This window comes from Girardinichthys multiradiatus, chromosome 2, assembly GCF_021462225.1.
Source record: "Girardinichthys multiradiatus isolate DD_20200921_A chromosome 2, DD_fGirMul_XY1, whole genome shotgun sequence".
NCBI lineage: Eukaryota > Metazoa > Chordata > Actinopteri > Cyprinodontiformes > Goodeidae > Girardinichthys > Girardinichthys multiradiatus.
Genome location: NC_061795.1, coordinates 25,069,413 through 25,088,142, shown reverse-complemented (window position 1 = coordinate 25,088,142; position 18,730 = coordinate 25,069,413). Strand labels below are relative to the sequence as shown.

General features: G+C 39.9%; 1 protein-coding gene across 1 annotated transcript in view; it reads left to right on the top strand.

Annotated features, from left to right (window-relative positions):
- The window catches only part of smad6b (SMAD family member 6b), a 31,728-nt gene extending 15,608 nt beyond the window's left edge, over positions 1-16,120 (top strand). Inside the window, exon 4 of the mRNA XM_047385297.1 lies at positions 15,207-16,120. Within this exon, the coding sequence (XP_047241253.1) occupies positions 15,207-15,748 (542 nt within the window). The 3' untranslated portion in view covers positions 15,749-16,120. The remainder of the gene's footprint in view (positions 1-15,206) is intronic.
- Positions 16,121-18,730: the final 2,610 nt, after the last annotated feature.

Genomic DNA, 18,730 nt, shown 5'->3' with positions numbered 1-18,730 from the left:
GCACAACCCCCCCCTGAGGCACATGGCCTCAGGTTTCTACCGCAGACCTGAGCCTTCCCAGCGCCTGGCCGCCCACACTCCCTCAGGAGTCCGAATGCTGCAGGATACGGGATGTGGAAATAATGTGACTCGAGTGCTTCCACTCGGCCTCCCGAAATCAGGTTTTGCGGATTGTTTATTTGAGGGGAAGGAGGCCTCAGACAAACATCCTGTTTTAAAAAGCTGCCTGGGTTTTGTAGCACTGAGAAGCAGTGAATTGTCCCTTTGACAGCGCAACAAGAGTGAGGAATGTTAAAGAGAAGGCCAGAATCTCAGGGGACATAAAGGGGCTCTCCTCACCCCTTTGTCATGTCCAATTTGCAGCATCTGTTTTAAAATGTGGGCGGAGGGTTCTAACGATACATCCTGAAAGGTCTTGAGCTGTGTTCACTCTGTGGCAGTGCAGGGCTTGTACCCACAGTCCTTGTCTCAAGTATCCGATCCAGTCCTGGGAGGCTAGCTTCCGTTTCCCCTTACGTAACGTGCACACAGAGAAAAGAGAGCCATTGATAAAAGTGATAAGGCCATTTTTCATTTTCCCTTTCTCAGCATTGTTATACTGTATTGTGTCAAATGTCTGGCCTGGTCATTTGTGGATCATTGAGGATCCTCCATAGAGTTGTTGTGGCCCTCTGTTACTGTAACATATGCTTTTTAAATCATCTTTACAGTGTATGTTGATTAGAACAATACACAAAAAGATATTTAAGAGCATTTTTAGTTGCAAAGACTTCAAGAGGTTAAAAAAAAAGTTTTATAAAAGTTACAGAAAGCAATAGGTTTGTAGTAGGACTGTAACAAGAATTTGTGGCATGATATCTCGCTAGACTGGAAGCCTGTGTTGTGAAGAAACTTCTTGTTGCTGTATTAGAAGCCATTATTATGATTCCCGGTTATGATGGTGAACGTTTTAAGCTTTACACACTGTAATTATGTTTGAAACATATATTTTTGGGGAAAGTAAAGAAGCAATTTTTGAGTTCATATGCTGTGTTGATGGACATGGCTAAGACAGCTGCTAGTAAAGGTGGCTATAACCCATTTGTGAGTACAACCTTAAACATGCTGGCTAAGCATTAACAACTAATGGTGCATAGGTTGCCATGTTTATGCACCTTCCTGCTGACTCTACTGTAAATGCTAACCGAAAATGCTATTTTACCCTGCCTATTTTTTGTTGTAAGTAAAGACGTAGTTCCTGATATTTCCTTTCGAAGGTTTCCTTACCACTTTTGAAACGTTTAGGTGGCAGCATTTGCGCATCCAGTGCAAAAGGAAGAAAAACAGAAATCTTGAAATAAAAAAGAAATGAGTTGCCATGATGTGCTGATGTGGATAAATAAAGAATGGCACTGATAAAACACTCAACACTTTTAAATGGTGTATGTGACTTCGTTTTGAGCATCCACTGTAAAAAAAAAAATAAACGTCACAGATAAACAGACAAGACACAAATGGTTTCTAAACACTGTATTCATACTGCTCCTTGCTAGCCGATAGCAGCTAATGATGTTGAAGTTATCTTTGGCTTTGGAGCATCCAATCTACGCTAGACTAAAGAGCTAAACTAAAGAGAACAGGTTCTAAAGATTCTGGACTACCTTGGATGACTTTAAAAATCTAAACACTTTCTGAAAGACTGATCAAACCTGAACTCAATTATCCTATACGGAACACAGTATTAGTAAAACATAAATTAATATTTATAAAACCTTTATCCTGTATGTTTGAAAAAGAAAAACACGAGCATTGTCAATATGTTTTTGACCGAAGGACCAGTGGAGACGGTCTGCACGGGGGCGTAGTTGGTAGGACTGTTGCCCTGCAGCAGGACGGTCGGGGGTTCGACTTCTGGCCAGGGGTCTTTCTGCATAGGTTTGCATGTTCTCACCGGGTACTCCGGCTTCCTCCCACAGTCCAAAAACAAAGTTGCTCTTAAGCATGAATGAATGTGTACGTAGTTGTTTGTCCTGTGTGTGTCTGTGTTGCCCTCTGATGGCCCGGTACCCCACCTCCTGCCCATAGACTGCTGGAGATAGGCACCAGCTCACCCGTGCCCACTATGGAAGAAGTGGTAGAAAATGACTGACTGACTAGCAGAGATTTAGAGAAGCATTTAAACTGTATTATATTTACAAGTCAAGCCCACCCATTGCTGAACACTGCCAGTCAGCTGGATAAAGAATTAACATTATGTTTTTCGCATAGGATACCAACAGAACAGACTAGTTTGCCATTTTGGAAATATTTCCAGTTGTAGATATCAAGCTATGAACTGGTTTGCAGGCTGTTTTAAATAAAACTCACTTAGATCATGCAAACAACTTTGTTTTACATTTTTGTCTTAACTGAGTGAAACTGTGGTATTTTTACTCAAAGTTAACTTACCGTGAGAATCTCATCCCTATTAATTGTGAGTTTTCTTCATGTGTGATCTTTCTATGGCATGCAGTAGAAATGTTACTTTCAAACAAAACACTTTTATCATCTTCATCTCATTCAGACCTGGAGATAGCAAGTGTAGTTGTCACTGTGTTGATATTTTTTAACACTGATTTGTTTTGAGAGGTGACTCACATTCAGAACTACTAACTCAGGTTCGTAATGTGGTGAGGAAACGTGACCCCTCCGTGCAGAGTGAAAGCAAGGCTAATCTACAGCAGTCCTCGGAGAGAGCTCTGAATCCCCTTGCATGTCAACAGAAACTAACTGTCTGGGCTTTGTATTTATCTGTATCTGCTTGGCCAACCTGTGTGGTGCGAGCGCTGGTGTGTGTTTGACTAACATCTCAGAGCCTAACTGAGAAATCCTCATAAATGAATGCAAACTGTGTTGATCTTGCCATTTGATTGCACAGGAAAGTATAGACACTTTAACCCCTACTACACATGAGATGTGCTATGACTTTTTATGCCCTTAATTCTACCAGAGCAAGTAAATAGAGTCAGCTTATTTTTGTGCTCTGCGATGGCTGACGCTCCCATCGTCACTCCCGCCACACCACAGAGCAGCACCATCCTGCCTCCACCAAAAGGCCATTCATTCAGCTCGGGGCACAAGGTTACGGCAACAAATAAAGAGCGTGCAGTGCCATTAAATATGTATGGAATGTCCAACTGTTAGTTTAGCATTTTCGTGTGCCTCCTCTCAAAGCGAACGAGGGAACAATACTCCATTTGAGCCGGACTGTGTAAATGTGTTAGCCTTGTGTCGCCTGGCATGGCTAAGCTAAGGTGGTGCCAGTAGTGGATGCCGTTTTTATTTTCTGACCATTTCACCCACAATTTTAAATCCAGACACCGACCTTGGCTGGCTTTGATTTAGACCTGTGGCTTAATTGCAGGCAAAAAATAGATTTAAGATTTTTTCCCTTCCTCCCCAGAGGAGCATTGACAGTTGTGCCTAAGCCGTTGGCTGTCAGTATTTTTAAAACTCAGCATAGCCATTGCATTCTTGAAGCCTGGTGAATGCTGTGTGTGGATTAACTGTTGAATCCAGTGTCATTCGACATCTCTGGACAAGCCTCTTACAGCTGGAGGAAAATTATAGAGGTATATATATATATATGTATATTATATATTTTATGTATATAATATATACAGTGGTTCCCAAAGTTAGGGTCGGGAAAGACCAAGTTTAGGGTCTTGGGATACTGTTCAGAAATGTAAGCCAAATGACAATGCTTATGCTACAAATGATAGCAGATAAATAGCACTTATAAATAGATAAAAACATTATATTAGCTGTTGATGCTTTTCTGTTATCACATTAACCCCAACTAACCAACTAGTTTAAACCATCTTGTGTTAAAGAGCTAATTTGTTGTTTAAAAGTTTGGTACAAATACCCTGATAGAGTGAAATGTTGTATGTGTACTAAAGGTCATACTTGCCTGTGCTGGTAACTACAGAAACTGTAATGTCTCCTGCAAGGTACACCCCTCACATTTTAAAAAATATTTTATTATATCTTTTCATGGGCCAAAAGTGAAGATTTGACACTTTGATATAATGTAAAGTAGTGAGTGTACAGCTTGTATAACAGTGTACATTTGCTGTCCCCTCAAAATAATTCAACACACAGCCATTAATGTATAAACTGCTGGCAACAAAAGTGAGTACCCCCCTAAGTGAAAATGTCCAAATTGTGCCCAATTAGCCATTTTCCCTCCCAGGTGTCATGTGACTTGTGTTACAAGGTCTCAGGTGTGAATGGGGAGCAGGTGTGTTAAATTTGGTGTTATTGCTCTCACACTCTCTCATACTGGTCACTGGAAGCTCAGCATGGCTCCTCATGCCAAAGAACTCTCTGAGGATCTAAAAAAAGGACTGTCGCTCTACATAAAGATGGGACAGGTTATAAAAAGATTAGCAACAACCTAAAACTAAGCTTCAAGCTTAGCTCACTTTTGAGATACTCTGTGTCTTCATTCCAGTCTTTTGTCCTAACATTGGGATTAGCACAGAAGACATATTCTGAAGTCTGTAGTCTTGTTCTGAAAAATGGTTCCCTTCAGACCATGCTAGAAATAATTTTTTAAAGAACAACATGACAAAACAAACTGCATTCTGCAATTATGTTATTGCAAGTGGTTGTTATTACAGCATGCAAGCATGCATATGCTTAAGCTCGCAGTAATTGTGTTCCTCTGGGAAAATCTTATTTACTTCTGTCATGTGTGGTTTGCTTTTCTTTTATTTGTGTACATTTCTAAAGTCTTGCTGGCCTGACTATGCCTGTGCAGTCAGCCTGTCACATTTCAGGGTACGGCTTAGATTAGAGTTCTGGCACAAGCTTTCCTCCACTCTTGACTGCGACTGCCAACACATAATTTACTTAATGAAATCCTGCTATTCCCTGTAACCTCTGTGTTTCTTTTTTGCAGATGTTGACAAGGACTTTATGAATAATTTGAAATGTTCACTCTTGCATTTTTAATGAATGTCTCTCTTGTTGTGAGCTGGTTGACTTGGGAGAAACAGTTGTCTTTGTTTGGGTAGCTAGTGTCTGGATAACCGCGGTGAAGCAGTGTGGGTTTCAGTCGAGCAAGTGTTGTGATTGAAACAGAAACTCTGGTGCCACATTATCCTTACAGAACACACTCTTCTCACAGACTCTGATCCACTGGGTCAATCAATAGAAAACCATTATTTTGAACTGTAGCGAAGGCCATCATAGCTACCTCCACCTCCCAGCTCAGCCGAAACAAAATACCTACCCTTCAACTTAAATTCGTTAGATTAATATAATAAATTTTGATGTTGTGGTTCATTTGGATCCAAACCTTTCCAGCCTATGACACAACAATTATCAAAGTCCTGATTTGGATCTGGACAGAACAGCAAGTCAATCTAAACCCAGTCCATACTTTATTTTCAGGGAACGCTTACCTGAGGCTCAACAGATTGCTGTATTGAAGAGATCTGATAACAGTACCGCATTCTGCAATAACACCACTCATTAATAAATTACTTAGTTAATGAAGCAGCTGGACAAATATTTTATAAGTTTTTGTTCATGCATGATTAATTGAAACTACAAAAAACATTTAAGAAGCCAAGTTATCAAAAAGTTATATACAGACAGGGAGGAAGCACGCTAACGTCTTAGCAAACATCTCCCAGAGCAAAGTCCCACAGCAGAGCAAGGTGTGTGTTTACAGTAGCTGTCATTTAGAAATAGATGATAAAGCTTTGCATGTTTTAGTTGAAGTGTTTTTAGAACATATTCTAAATCTCATTTAATCCCCTGGTGGAGCAAAGAAGACTGTTCCCACCTCCGGAGGGACAAAATATTGGTCGCTGTTCTGAGCATCATTATTGGTGAATTAGTTAGGCATTCGTAAGAAGTCAGTCACATTGCTTCTGCAGACTATGTAATACATGAGATGCATTCTGAATGTTAAGAATGTACTTCAAGTAAATTTTTTTTACAAAGTGTATTTGTCATAATCTGCCTGTGTTTGGGGTTTTGAGTTTGTGTTCGGTTTACTTTCTCTGCACTGCCATGTTCTTCTGTTGCTTTATTTCAGTTCATTCAGGCTTATTAGATTCATTCTGGTGTTAGGTTTTTGTTACTTCCTTGGATCCTTAGGTCATATGTTTATGTTTGTATTTCCTTATAGATCTGGTTCTCCCCTATTTGTTCTTTTGGCAGTTTCATTGTTTACTTATTTCAGTTTACTTTATTTTCTGTTACCTCCCTGCACTCCCGTCTCATCATGTTAATTAATCCCTCTCTCTTAGTTGCCTTCAGTCTCTCTCCCACCAGCTGATCCTGATTCCCCTTTTATTATCTCCCTGTATTCATTGGTCTATTCTCCAATCACCCTCAGTACTTATACTCCCTTGTTATTATTCTCCACTGGTTCCTCCTGGAAACTGCCCTGTTAACTATCCTGTTTGCTGCCCACTCCATTGTCTCCACAATCCTATCGTGTGCCGGACTGTAAGTCTTTTTATTATTAAGGAAATTATATTACTCACCTCGTGGCTCCCTCGCCATTGTCTGCAATTTGGTCCAACATCCAGTATTATGGCACTATTGCTTATTTGAAACCTCATAAAAAATGTGTATGGCTTTCTTTTTTTGTTAAAAAACACTTTGTCATTACTAGCAGGTAGATCTTAAAGAGCTTTACCAGAGAACTGAATAATCCTAATAAATTTATAATATATTTTCTTTTAAAATGTTGAAATATGTGATTAGATACTTCTTTATGTTTGGAAATATGGTTACTTTGTAAAACATTGAATCCTGAAAAAATAAAAATAAATCACTTATGCTTATTGAAAACCAATGGTGACATATTCATAGAAGGTTACTATACATTATAACTGTCTCAGAGTACCTGTAAAAAACTGGCAGTTGTTGCATGAATGTCACCCTGTATGAGGCTCCATGTTTGCACTGCGTAGCCATATTTTAAAATTGTTTATAGTAAATTTAAAGTTTTGCAAATCAAGGCTGTTTCAGGAAGAATCTATGATCAGTGTAAAATAACTACTCTATTTAGGCCAAGTTTCATGCTCGTCTCAATCTCAGATGGTCATAATGGCAAAACAAAATGTTGAAAGTGTTTTTTCTATTTATTCACAAGGAGAATAAAGGTGTCATATATCACAAAACCTTTTTCCCAGTGTAGATCAATCCAGTACAGGTCTTATCAGTGTCCAGGTTTTTATAAGTGGAGTTAGGTAGCCATTCAATTTAGTGCTGAATAAGAATCTATGACTCAGATACAAACAGTATCATCAGCCTTAAGCAGGCCATACGTTCCTTCAGTGCTTACACCATAACCAAACAGGGCATGTCCGCTTTGATCTGAAGAATATGCGATCAAGTCATAATAACAAATTTGATTGTTTTGAGGGCTTCTGGTGCTCCTCAATAGAATGGCAGCCTGTGCAGTGAGCCATATTACCCTTCTTAAAAAACAGCTAATTTTGTGTAGCTTTAACCCTATTTGTGCACTTGTTGCACGCACAGTTTATTTGTTCTTATTTATTTGTGTGTGTAATGATAAGTTATTAAGTTGATCAAGTTAACATTTCTTTTTAAGTTAGAGTGCTAATTACATGTTTCTGTAAAGAAACTAGCAACTGTAGGCATAAGATGTCATTTGCTTTGCTTGGACGTTCTGAGCAAATTGAATAAAAGCAAATTACTCGTCACTAGCCGTTCCAGACCTTTGACCGTATAAGCGAAATAAATACTTTGTCTAAGAGTTTCAAAGCCAGCAGTTGCTGTATTGATGTGAGTCAGTCAAGGCTAACACATTTAAAACTAGATAAAAGGTTGTAAAACATGGAAAGAAAATAAAGCCCTCATTGCTGCTCCCAAAGCCTTACCCCGAGTAGGAAGTGAGGAGGTGCAGCGAGGGAGGGGTTCAGGAATGTGCTGGGTCTCCCCTACGCAAATGCTCCAGACTACTTGGCTCAAACCTCCTTCACACACCAGCATACAAACATGTTCACACTTACACACAAAAACACACACAGAAAGAAAGGTTGCATGTGGAGGTGAAAGAGTGCAGCCATCCAACAGGATGTTCCCTGAGTATTTTGCTTTCTCGTACTTTGCCGGTTTGTAAGGCAGCCTGTATATATGACATGTTCACAAACCCCCCACAGTTTTCACATAACTTTTACTTGCCCTAGAAAGGTCTCCTAGGCCTCTCCGGGATAACTTTGCTTGTAAATACAGAAGAGTTACCTATCAAACTGAGAGTCTCTAACGGGCTGCAGGAGCTCCGACATATTACCTTCCTTGGCTTCCTGTGCTTTTTACACCCTCTGTTGTTTATTGATTTAATTTATGGATTCTGTTGGTTATCTGCTATCTGGGGCACAGCACTTTTCCTCTCTCATGGGGTCATCCTCAAAACAGAAATGGAGGAAAAGTGAGGAGGAAGTGGATGACAATGTAAAGCATTCCCATTGTGACCAGGAAGGTTTGGTGACTGGATTCTGTTTCTTGGGCTCCCACATTGTTTTCTTCCAGCACATATCTCTGTTGCTGTATCTTTTGCTCTCTTTCTCTCTTAGCAGAGAAAGACCAAACCTCAGGGAGAAAAATCCATAGACATGTAACAGCAGCTCCAGTTAGCATGTCTGTCTGATAAGGCAACTTCGATGGCAGTGATAGCCCAGACGCCAACCTAAATGTAGCCTGCTCAGAGGTTGCAGTAAAGCCTGTGGGAGCCATTGTCCACTAAATTAAAGCCATACCATACCCTGAGGCAGGAGACGTAGGGCTCTTGCTTTTCCCCCACTTTGTTGTATAGGGATTGAGAAATGTTGTTTCTATGCACTTGTGCACATACAGTTTTTGGTGGAAATACAAAGATCAGAATTTTGGGTTGGCTAGCGCTAGTAAAACAGCAGCGTATTCTGGGGAGAATTTAGATCCTTGTCTCTTAAATTTCAAAAGGTAGCTAACATGCCCAAATCCAACTTCTTCCATAGAAAACAGAAGTTGAGAACACAAAAGAATAAACAGATTTAGCTGTACTCTGCTACGCCTTCCAGTTATTTCTTGAAAGCTTTGCTCTTTCTTGCTTTCTCACAGCCTGAATGAACCAGAGACATGCTTTGACACGTTGTAGAACAAACATTTTGCTTGTAAGTAACTTCTTACATCTCTGTGCTTCCTCTGACTTCATTTTTAGACACATACCTGATAGTTACTGAAAATAGCTAATGTAAGTGCCTTACCCAAAATACTTTAAGGCAAGACTTAGGTGCCTTTTTGCTTTCTCAATATATTTTGTGACAGGACAGATGCTGAGAGAAGGGTAGAAGTCAGCCCGCCTCTGTTATGCTCCAAGCAAGGTAGTCACAGGTCAGCAACAGCTAACTGCATGAGGGCAAGCCGGTTTCACGGGTCTTTTGGAGTGATGTAGTGATGACTTATGGTTTGTACGCCCAGCCAGCAGCAGCGTAAACAAGACTGAGAAATCATTTACGACAAAAAAAAAAGGAAGAAGTAAAGATATGTAATTAAAATTTGAAGCATTTGCTCAGGCAACAACCAGATTGTTACACTGAGCTTGTCTACTATTTTTTTGAAAATAATGGCTTTGGATGACTCCTGACAAATTTCATACGAATTTCTTTGAATCTTTGTCCCTCTACAACTTTATCCACAGTGTTGTTCAGCCTGTTAGCGCTTAGAAAAAGATATGCTTTTTCACATTTCCCACCAGTTGTTTGATGGTTAGGCTAAACTATGACCAGTTACAGTCGCTAGCCAATTTATTGATGCATCTCTAGTTGTTGGTTTCCTGACCGCCTATCCACACTCTAAACCTGTAATCAGTTTGCTTGAAGAGACCAATAGCTGGGGGAAGATCTAATCCTTGGCATGGCATCAAACACTGCTGCACTCCTCCCCAAGCCTTGCAGCAGTTTTCAGTTTTTTCCTCTTTTTACTCCTATTTAAAGTTTCTGAGGAATGGATGCTTTTCTTGTACCTGCTTTCGTGCTACGGAGAGTTGAAGTGAGATGGAATGGGGGGGGGCAGAGCCTGATGGCGAGACGTTAGCACGTAGGGCAAGCTGCTGTTTGTCTGCCTGTCCCTGACACTCGGCCTCCCATTCATCTCACTCCAAGGCTGCCGAGCCGTGTTTACCCTGGGGCAGCTCTTCTCTGATTCTCCCTCAGTACTCACCCATCCCTCTTGCTGTTCATGCTTTCTTTAAAAGCATCACTGGATGATCATCAAGGATTACCATTGAAACTCAAGCGCTCATTTTTGTTTACTTAACAGTAATTATCCAAACTCATCCTGAATGCAAGAAACTAACAGCAACGCAGCCACTACCTTTTTTTTAACTTCTTGTTAACCTTCAGTTATTTGTATATGACATGAGTGGGCTGTGTTAATGACCTAATTTTCCAATATACAATACCCAGTCTGCACAATATATAGCCAATGTATCCTCATCGCAATATCACTGGATGAAGTCTTAATATCAAAAAGGACTGTTCGATTTCAACAACTGTAAGCTAATATATTTCTAGTGCCATGAATACATGTTGCATGCCTATAGGATATTTAGCCCACTGGATGGTTTCTCACTGTACTATATGCCCAGAGCTAAGATTTTAATTTTCGATATCCAAGAGGTCACATAGAGCGGTGAAAGCAGGCATGGCAAAACATCAGCAAATAAACTGACATCATCATCAGAATATTTAACAGTAAAATCATAATCACATGACAGAATATTGTGCAGCCTGGTATAATTCTGAGCAACAGTTGTTGAACCATCATTATTTCTTCATAATTTGTTTCAGAGGAACAAGACTTTATTGTAACCCTTTCTGTTTAGTCCTTTTGCTCTGTCCAGTTTAATCCGTGATAAAGAAATGAAAGTGAACAAAAAAGAGGACGATGAATGGTGTCGCATTTTTAAGAAAGAAGTAAAACAAATCCAACAGCGAACTGACACATGACCTATGTGTCATCCTGCATCAGTTAAACTATGTTATGACAGGTTTTCATCTGACAGTTCTTTGGAAATCACAAATTGTATACTAAAATAGTCCCTTATCCTTATCAAACAGTGCTATGTTTTTGTTTTTTTTGTTTTTTGTTATAGAATTTGCAGAAGATATATGAAAATAAAGCATCTCTTTCTTACAGGTTGCCATGAAGAAGGTCCTTAAAGGATTTAGTCTTAATACTTAGTTGCCTTTTTATGATCAAATGTTTCATAAGGTTAAAGTACAGTTTCCAAACAAACAAAATAAAATGTTCCTCTGCTCAAAAAGTTCAAATATTAGACTCAGAATAAGTTTAAAAGCATCTAAACTCAAAAGAAAAACTTTCAAGTAGCTTCAAAAAGCCAGAAGGACTATAAAGGATCCTGTCTTTGGATTTGTTGTACAAATTATAAGCAACTATCAGGATCTTTTAGGCTCATTAAAGTAACTGTCGGGAACATTATATTCAGTGGAGAAAGATATGCACTGCGATAATTGTTTTGGGCAGAAATAGATTTTAAGTTTTTGTTTCTGTATGATGTGGTTCAGCCAATTAAATTAGTCTTTTTGTTTGAAATTGTGTTTCTATATTATTTTTTACCTTGAGTAAATTGTACCTCTGTCAGAATTAAAAGTATTTGGTAGTGATAGGTTTCTCATCTCTCGGGTGTTAGGCTATAGTAGTGTCTGAGCACTGAATTAGTATGAATCAGTGTGCTTTAAATGATTTTAGGAATGGTGTTAGGAATTATAAAAGTAAAATTTTTATCTTTAAATATTACTTCATTTGAAATATCCCTGTTTTACTTTGGCTTTTTATATTTTTTCCATTTTCTAAAAATGTACTAATCATTCAACCAGTGTTGGAATTCAACCAATCTTTCCTTGATTGGCTCTGATCGGGAATCAACAGGTAACACTGAAAAATCTAATTGTTTTGTTTCCATTCATTAAATTAATACAAACTAAGACCTCCCAAAATGTTCTGCCTAAAACTACATGTACAATTGCATGGTCTTTGATGCACTTTGATGCACTGGAGTTTAATAAGAATCAGATAAAGGTTAAGGACACATTTTTCTTTGCATAAATGGGCATATTCTTGTGATCCCTTCATTTTCCTTTGTTTTTTTTTTTTTACTACCTCTATGAAATTACCTGCTGCACATAGTCCTTAAAAAATCTGAATCTGCAGGTCACACCCCAAAGAAACTATATCATTTTTTTGTTTATTATAGTTTTTTCAAACTTATTTAAGAATGTGTTTGTGCAGATACCAAATACCCTTCTTTTAATACTCCTAATTTGTCTAATATAGGATAAAGGAAAACACAATCACTTATTATCTATTCAGCTCAAGCCATGTTATTGATAGCAAACTCTGGGTACATCTTTTTTCCTGTATGAGAAATGTGACGATACAACAATCCGGTACTGCATTGGTTTGAAGTCTTACCATATATTTTGAGCCATACTGTACTTACTGATTCTTAAAGGTCCAATTTTAGAGGTATAACATTGAGGCCTGCATTAAGCAAGAAGGATTTTACTAATTATAGAATACATTATGGACCTAACACTTGCTAAGGTTTTTGTTGTTCCATCTGTTTTGTAAGTTTGGTTCCAGAAGACGTTAGGCTTCATCATCTCCCCAAGTGTTCAGATCATTGCCTCTGGCTGTGCAAAGTAGGAAATGCAGCATCCAGGCCGCAGCGGAGCCCAACAACCCTGAGACTGACACTAAGAGGAGAGGCTTTTGAGAATAAAATAACAATAATAACATGCGCTACAATTCTAATGGGTAAACCGAGCTGTTAAAAGGTGGCAGGGTTAAATGGATGCAGAGCGCCAGTAATTGCTCCCATCCGTCATCGCTCCACCCAGAGCAGACCCTCTTAAAAAGCAAGATGTGGAGTCTGAGAGAGTTGGGCGTCCATGTTGTGGTTAGGGAGGGGGAGGAGGACACGCCCTGACTTCTACGCCTCGTGTCTGAACTTTGAGATTTGCCCTCGGCTTTGCTTGGATCTGTGTCTGAGTCACTTTATGGTCCAATGGTACTAATCAAAGCTTCATGCCCACTAAAATTAGTTGTAAAATATAGGTGAAGATCTGCGGAGTATCCAAACACGGCTCTGAGGTATTTAAATTTAAAAACACAGTCTGTGTGTTGGGGAAGAAACATCATTGTAAAGGTAATCTGCTGAATTCAGTAAGATAAAAAACAACTCTTTGTAGTGGAAAATTAACAAAAAACAGTCAAGTTTAGTCATTAAATGTAATTCCATTGTCAGAACTAACATACATAAAGGATACATTAGTGCATGACTGTAGTAAAACCTATTTAAAGTAGAAGAAAAGCCTTGGCTGATGGATTGCTAACATAAAATACATATCTAATTTTGCCCTATTCTTTCCTCTTCCTGCTCCTCTGCTGTTTTCTGGCGGCCTGTTCCTGGCTAGGTGTGAAAACTAGATACAACTGCCAAAACTCTCTAAGTCATCAGCCATTTGGTGCTTTTTTGTGTGCACTGTTTCAAAGTGAGTTTGCCCTTGATGTGTGGGCTTCGTTTGATTTGAGACAATGGAGGGCCATAAATGAGTTGGGGCTAAATTCTTTGTGTGGCCGAGCTGAGCAGCGGTAAAAGCCGAGCTCGGAGTGGAGGAGCTGGAGTGTGGAATTCACTAATGGCACATGCATGTTGGGGCCTCTGAAGAGAGGGGGGTCATTTCAGCCATCAGTGTGTGCGCAAACACACAGAGAGCCTGTCTTCAGCTTCCCCCCCCACCACCCCACTCCACCCGCTGCACTCCATCACTATTTTCCTCCCTCCTCCGTAACAGAGCACCTTGAACCAGCAGGCATTTTTGTCTATGCAAGTCTGGTCAACGTTTTTGCTAATCTTTGAATAAACTTTACTAGTGTGGGTCACTCAGCAGAAAGCTTTAGTTGGGTAGGAGGTGAGCGAGGCATTTTGGTGATGTGTGGATCCACAATGCTCCACCTTAAAGGCGTTTGTTAATGGGGCGGGCGGTCATTAAGCCCTGAGAGCAGAGAGACTGAAAAGAATGGGGCCACAGGCCCAGGCTTTAAATCTTCTGTGCCAGTAGACTCTCTGAAGCAAAATAATGGCATCACTCTGTGTGTGAGTTAATGGGAGCTGATAGCATGAAGGCTGGGGGGTCAGCGGGTCATGGGCTTGTGCTAAGTTGTCAGGGAGCTGAATGCCTTCCCTGGGCCCACAGCAGGGGGAAGGGTGGAGGGGGAGGGGGACCCCCTGCCTGGCCTACTCCCATCACCCCTCCACACACACTTCTGTGGAATGTGAGGAAGACGAGTAAAGAGGAGGAAGGGGGTTCCTTTACTTCTTAGGAGAGGAGGGAGAAGGAACGGATGTGAGATCATGGAATTCTCCCGTATTTTCATTCCTATTTCTTCCTCATCCACTGGCCTCTCTCCTCTGCTCATACCACAGATTTTATGAGCTATATAAATGTAGAACAGCAAAGAGCAGAGTGGACTGAAACGGTCTCTAGGAGCAGTCATCAGCATGTGTGTGTGTCTATGTTAAAGATCGAAGTCTACCTTGGGAGCAGTAACTCACTGTGGAGTGCTGAGGGCTGTCACTGAAAAGAATTCACTGACTGCAGCCATGAAACTGAATTAAGAAGCTGATTTACTGGGCTGAGATGTTTAGGAGCAAGATGCCTGGTTTGTTCTAACGGAACAATGAAACATGAAGTAGAACGTTGGCTTTAAATAAACTTTTCAAAACGTTTTACTGTAGCTTGTGTGTTAGGCTGTATGAGTGCTATTACCTTGTTTCATTCTAGTAAACACGATCTGCTTATGAAATGCATAAGCAAAGAGCATTGAGCAGGTCTGCTGGGTGGTCAGAGGTTAATAATTACAGTGCCCTCCTGAGACAGAGTGAGGAAGTGCACGTTCTGAGCTGGACTGACCCTTAGGGTATGTACAGTACTGTGTGTGAGTGTGATATGATATTTATGCCAGGATTATGTTTCAGTAGAGGGCCTCATTCAGCCATTTTTATAGTGTGTCCATCTGCTCTGAACAATAAAAGAGGTAGTTAATCCCTTTAAATTCAACCTTTTCTTTTTAAGAGCTTTATTTACTTGTGTTTATGTTTTGTTTAATGACTGTTTCTCTGTCACTTCTAGATGCCAGCATGTCGCCAAATGCCCCGAAGCAGAGCCACTGGTGTAACGTGGCGTACTGGGAGCACCGCACTCGCGTGGGCCGCCTCTACACGGTGTACGAGCACTCCGTCAGCATCTTCTATGATCTACCTCAGGGCACAGGCTTCTGCCTGGGCCAGCTCAACCTGGATCACCGCAGCAGCAACGTTCAACGCACGCGGGGCAAAATCGGCTATGGCATCCTCCTCAGCAAAGAGTCCGACGGCGTTTGGGCGTACAATCGAAGTGAGCATCCAATATTTGTCAACTCACCTACGCTGGACATGCCCAACAGCAGGACTCTGGTTGTGCGAAAAGTGATGCCAGGATACTCCATCAAAGTATTTGACTATGAGCGCTCGTGCCTCCTGAGGCACTCCCCCGACTTGGACTTCCTGGATGGACCCTATGACCCCAACAGTGTGCGCATTAGCTTTGCTAAGGGCTGGGGACCCTGTTACTCAAGACAGTTCATTACTTCCTGCCCTTGTTGGCTGGAGATTCTCCTCAACAACCATAGATAACACAAACGGATCCCACAAACTTTCCCAAATATCATCTACCTAGATTTAATATAAAGTTTTATATATTATATAAAATATATATTATACATGTAAATACAAAGTCATTTTTACAATGTCATTATTTATGTATGGTGCAATGTGTATATGGACAAGAGGAAAAACAGAAAATGCACTTTGGCAAGTATATATATATATATATATATATATATATATATATATATATATATATATATATATATATATAATATTTGAGAAGTTATACAGCAAAATTAGGATGAGCCTGGATTTGGTGTATAGTTTTCATATACTATTAATATCCAGACAAAAAGCTAACACCATTCACACATTGATAATAAAGTATTCGCATATTGATTCTGTTTGGTCTGCATTATTAGCTCATTATATCACATTCACTATTTCTCTAGGTACCACTTTACAACAGCCCTATATACCTTATAAATCACTTTTAAACCGTTTATATCCAGCTTTTAATGAAGCTTTAACCATGTTTAGGAACTATTATTTGAGAGTTATAGCATATTATTTAAAGAGTGAGAAATAAGTTGAAAAGGACTAGTGTCTTGCACAAATAATGACTTGTCATTGATGTATGAAGTCTCTTATCAATATCTTACAACTACCTGCTGTTTGTTAGGCAGTTAATGTTTCAGAACGTGTTAAAAACTGAACTATTAGCAGCATAAATAATTATTTATAATCTCCCCTAAAAGTGAAGTGTCATTTTAATTGGCACTCTTCTTTATATTTTCATTAGCTCATGTTTTACAGTGGCTTGTCAAATAGCGAAAATGCTTTAGTGTCTAAAAACATCTCTCACAGCTGCAATATAACTCTTATTAATGGTGTTGACAGCTTAATTAACAACCCACATAGTTTACTAACGTAATTATTGGTTGTTTATAAGCCCTTGTTGATGGTAGTCCATATAGGTGCCTTTTAACAGTTTTCTTAAGTGCTAACAGCTTTATCAAATACATTGTCATTTTTATTAAATATTTCCAAAGCCTTTAAAAAGGTATTCATATTTTAAAGTGGTTCCCTAGCACACATTTTCATTGTTTCATTTTTCACAGGGCAGATGTGTAGTTGTTCAGTGATGGTTTATAAAGGTTTAGTTTAATTTATAACATAATTATTAACAAGCCCTTTATAAGAGGCAGTTTTGTTCTTATGTTATTGTTTCCTGACGTGTTGTTATTGGAGTTAACACAAATAAGGCTTTAATACGATCCAGATGCTCTGTGAAATTTGCCATGATATCAGATGAGCAAGGACCTCACTGCTCATGTGGAACTTTCCATCTGCTCCACTTCTTTTGCTGAAGCAAACAGGAAATTGCCACTATGAAAAGTTGTGTGATGTTTTTGTTTGTTGCAGGATAGGAGGCTTCGGATGATGACATCTCTGTCACATTTACAGGATTAAGTTTATAATTACATTTTAAGGATAAGCTAGCTCCACTGATCCAGATGTCCTTGAGGTCCTGAGGAGCCAGAATAATGACAACTGTGAAGAGCCGGAGCATTTGAGGACAGTGTTGGAGGAAATAATGAAGTGACTCAGCCTCAGTAGTTGCCTTACTTCCAAAAGGCTCTAATTCTTCAGCTTTGTTGATCGGTCATTTTTCACAGTGGACCTTGTTCTAACCTAGAAAGGGATACGGCACCCTCAATCCATCACAAGAGTTCTGGAATGTCTGCAGAGAAACCAGGAAGTTTTACAAGCCTGTTGGAATCTTAAAAACCGGAGCCAAACTGGATGTGGTTTAGCTGGCTTCCTTTATAATTGCTAGTGTTGGGTTGTCAGGTTGGCGGTGATGGTGATGAGAGGAGGGGTGTAGAGCTCTCTGCCAGCATTCAGCAATAGAGGGATTCAGTGACACATGGATTCTAATAGGAGGCGGTAGCAAGAATATATGTGTATCTATGTGTTAGGAATAACCTTTATTAATATGACTCATAGCTGTTTTTTCCCATTTATACCATAGTAATATAAAATACATGTTCTAATGTTTCCCTTTTGTTAGAATAGGATAAGAATGCTCATTGACACACATTACAAGGATAAATGGCCAAGGGTTGTATTGAATTAATTACCTGAGGCTGGGGCACTGGGTTTGATAGTGGAGCAGCTGGTATAACTGGTTTGATTAGAAAGCCACAGCACACTTAGATTAAGGATGGACACCCGCTACTACACAACCTAACAGATAGACACCACCATGGTGACACATAGTCTACTGATCATCACTGAGGGAGTGCACATCCATTGCATTAGAGTGCCAGATATAAAAACTGTATGTGACCTTCTATCGGGGCTCTTCGTCATCCTCTAACAGACGGCGACGATCCGAGACGGGAGCCTCAGCGCTGATCTCTGTAATCATTCCTCTGCCTTAATTTAGATTAAAATAGCTAAAAGTTAGAAACTGGTTGAGAGTCGTTCCTTTAAGAGTCAGTGTTAGATAAAGTGTGTGATTACTTCTGGGAACCAAGGACCGGAGGAGCTCCGAGGTGTCTGACCGCCAACAGGGTGCAGTAGCTCGGATATATGTGTGTGCATGTTTTCACAGATATTAGGAATATTTTTTTAAGTTTGTTTCAAACAGAGTCTTTTATATAACAGTCAATGAAACCATTTGTTGAAAAGAGTTGTCTTTGATTTTGTGCGTTGCTGAGTGCATATCACTGTCCTGCACCACCTCCATAAAGGCTCCAACAGCCTCCTCTGGGCCTGCTGCCTGTCTGGAGCCAGGACTATGAAGAGTTCAAACAGCGGAGAGGAGTGGCTCCACTCCGCCTCTGTTTCTGCCTATACTTTCTTCCTTACAACCAGCGGCTATTATCATGCTCCTTTGTGTCTCCGTTATGGGAAAATAGGCCCACATCACTGTTGAAGAGGAACTGACACGCCATTATACTGGGTGGTGAGGTGGTGAGGAGTTAAGACACAATGAGCCGT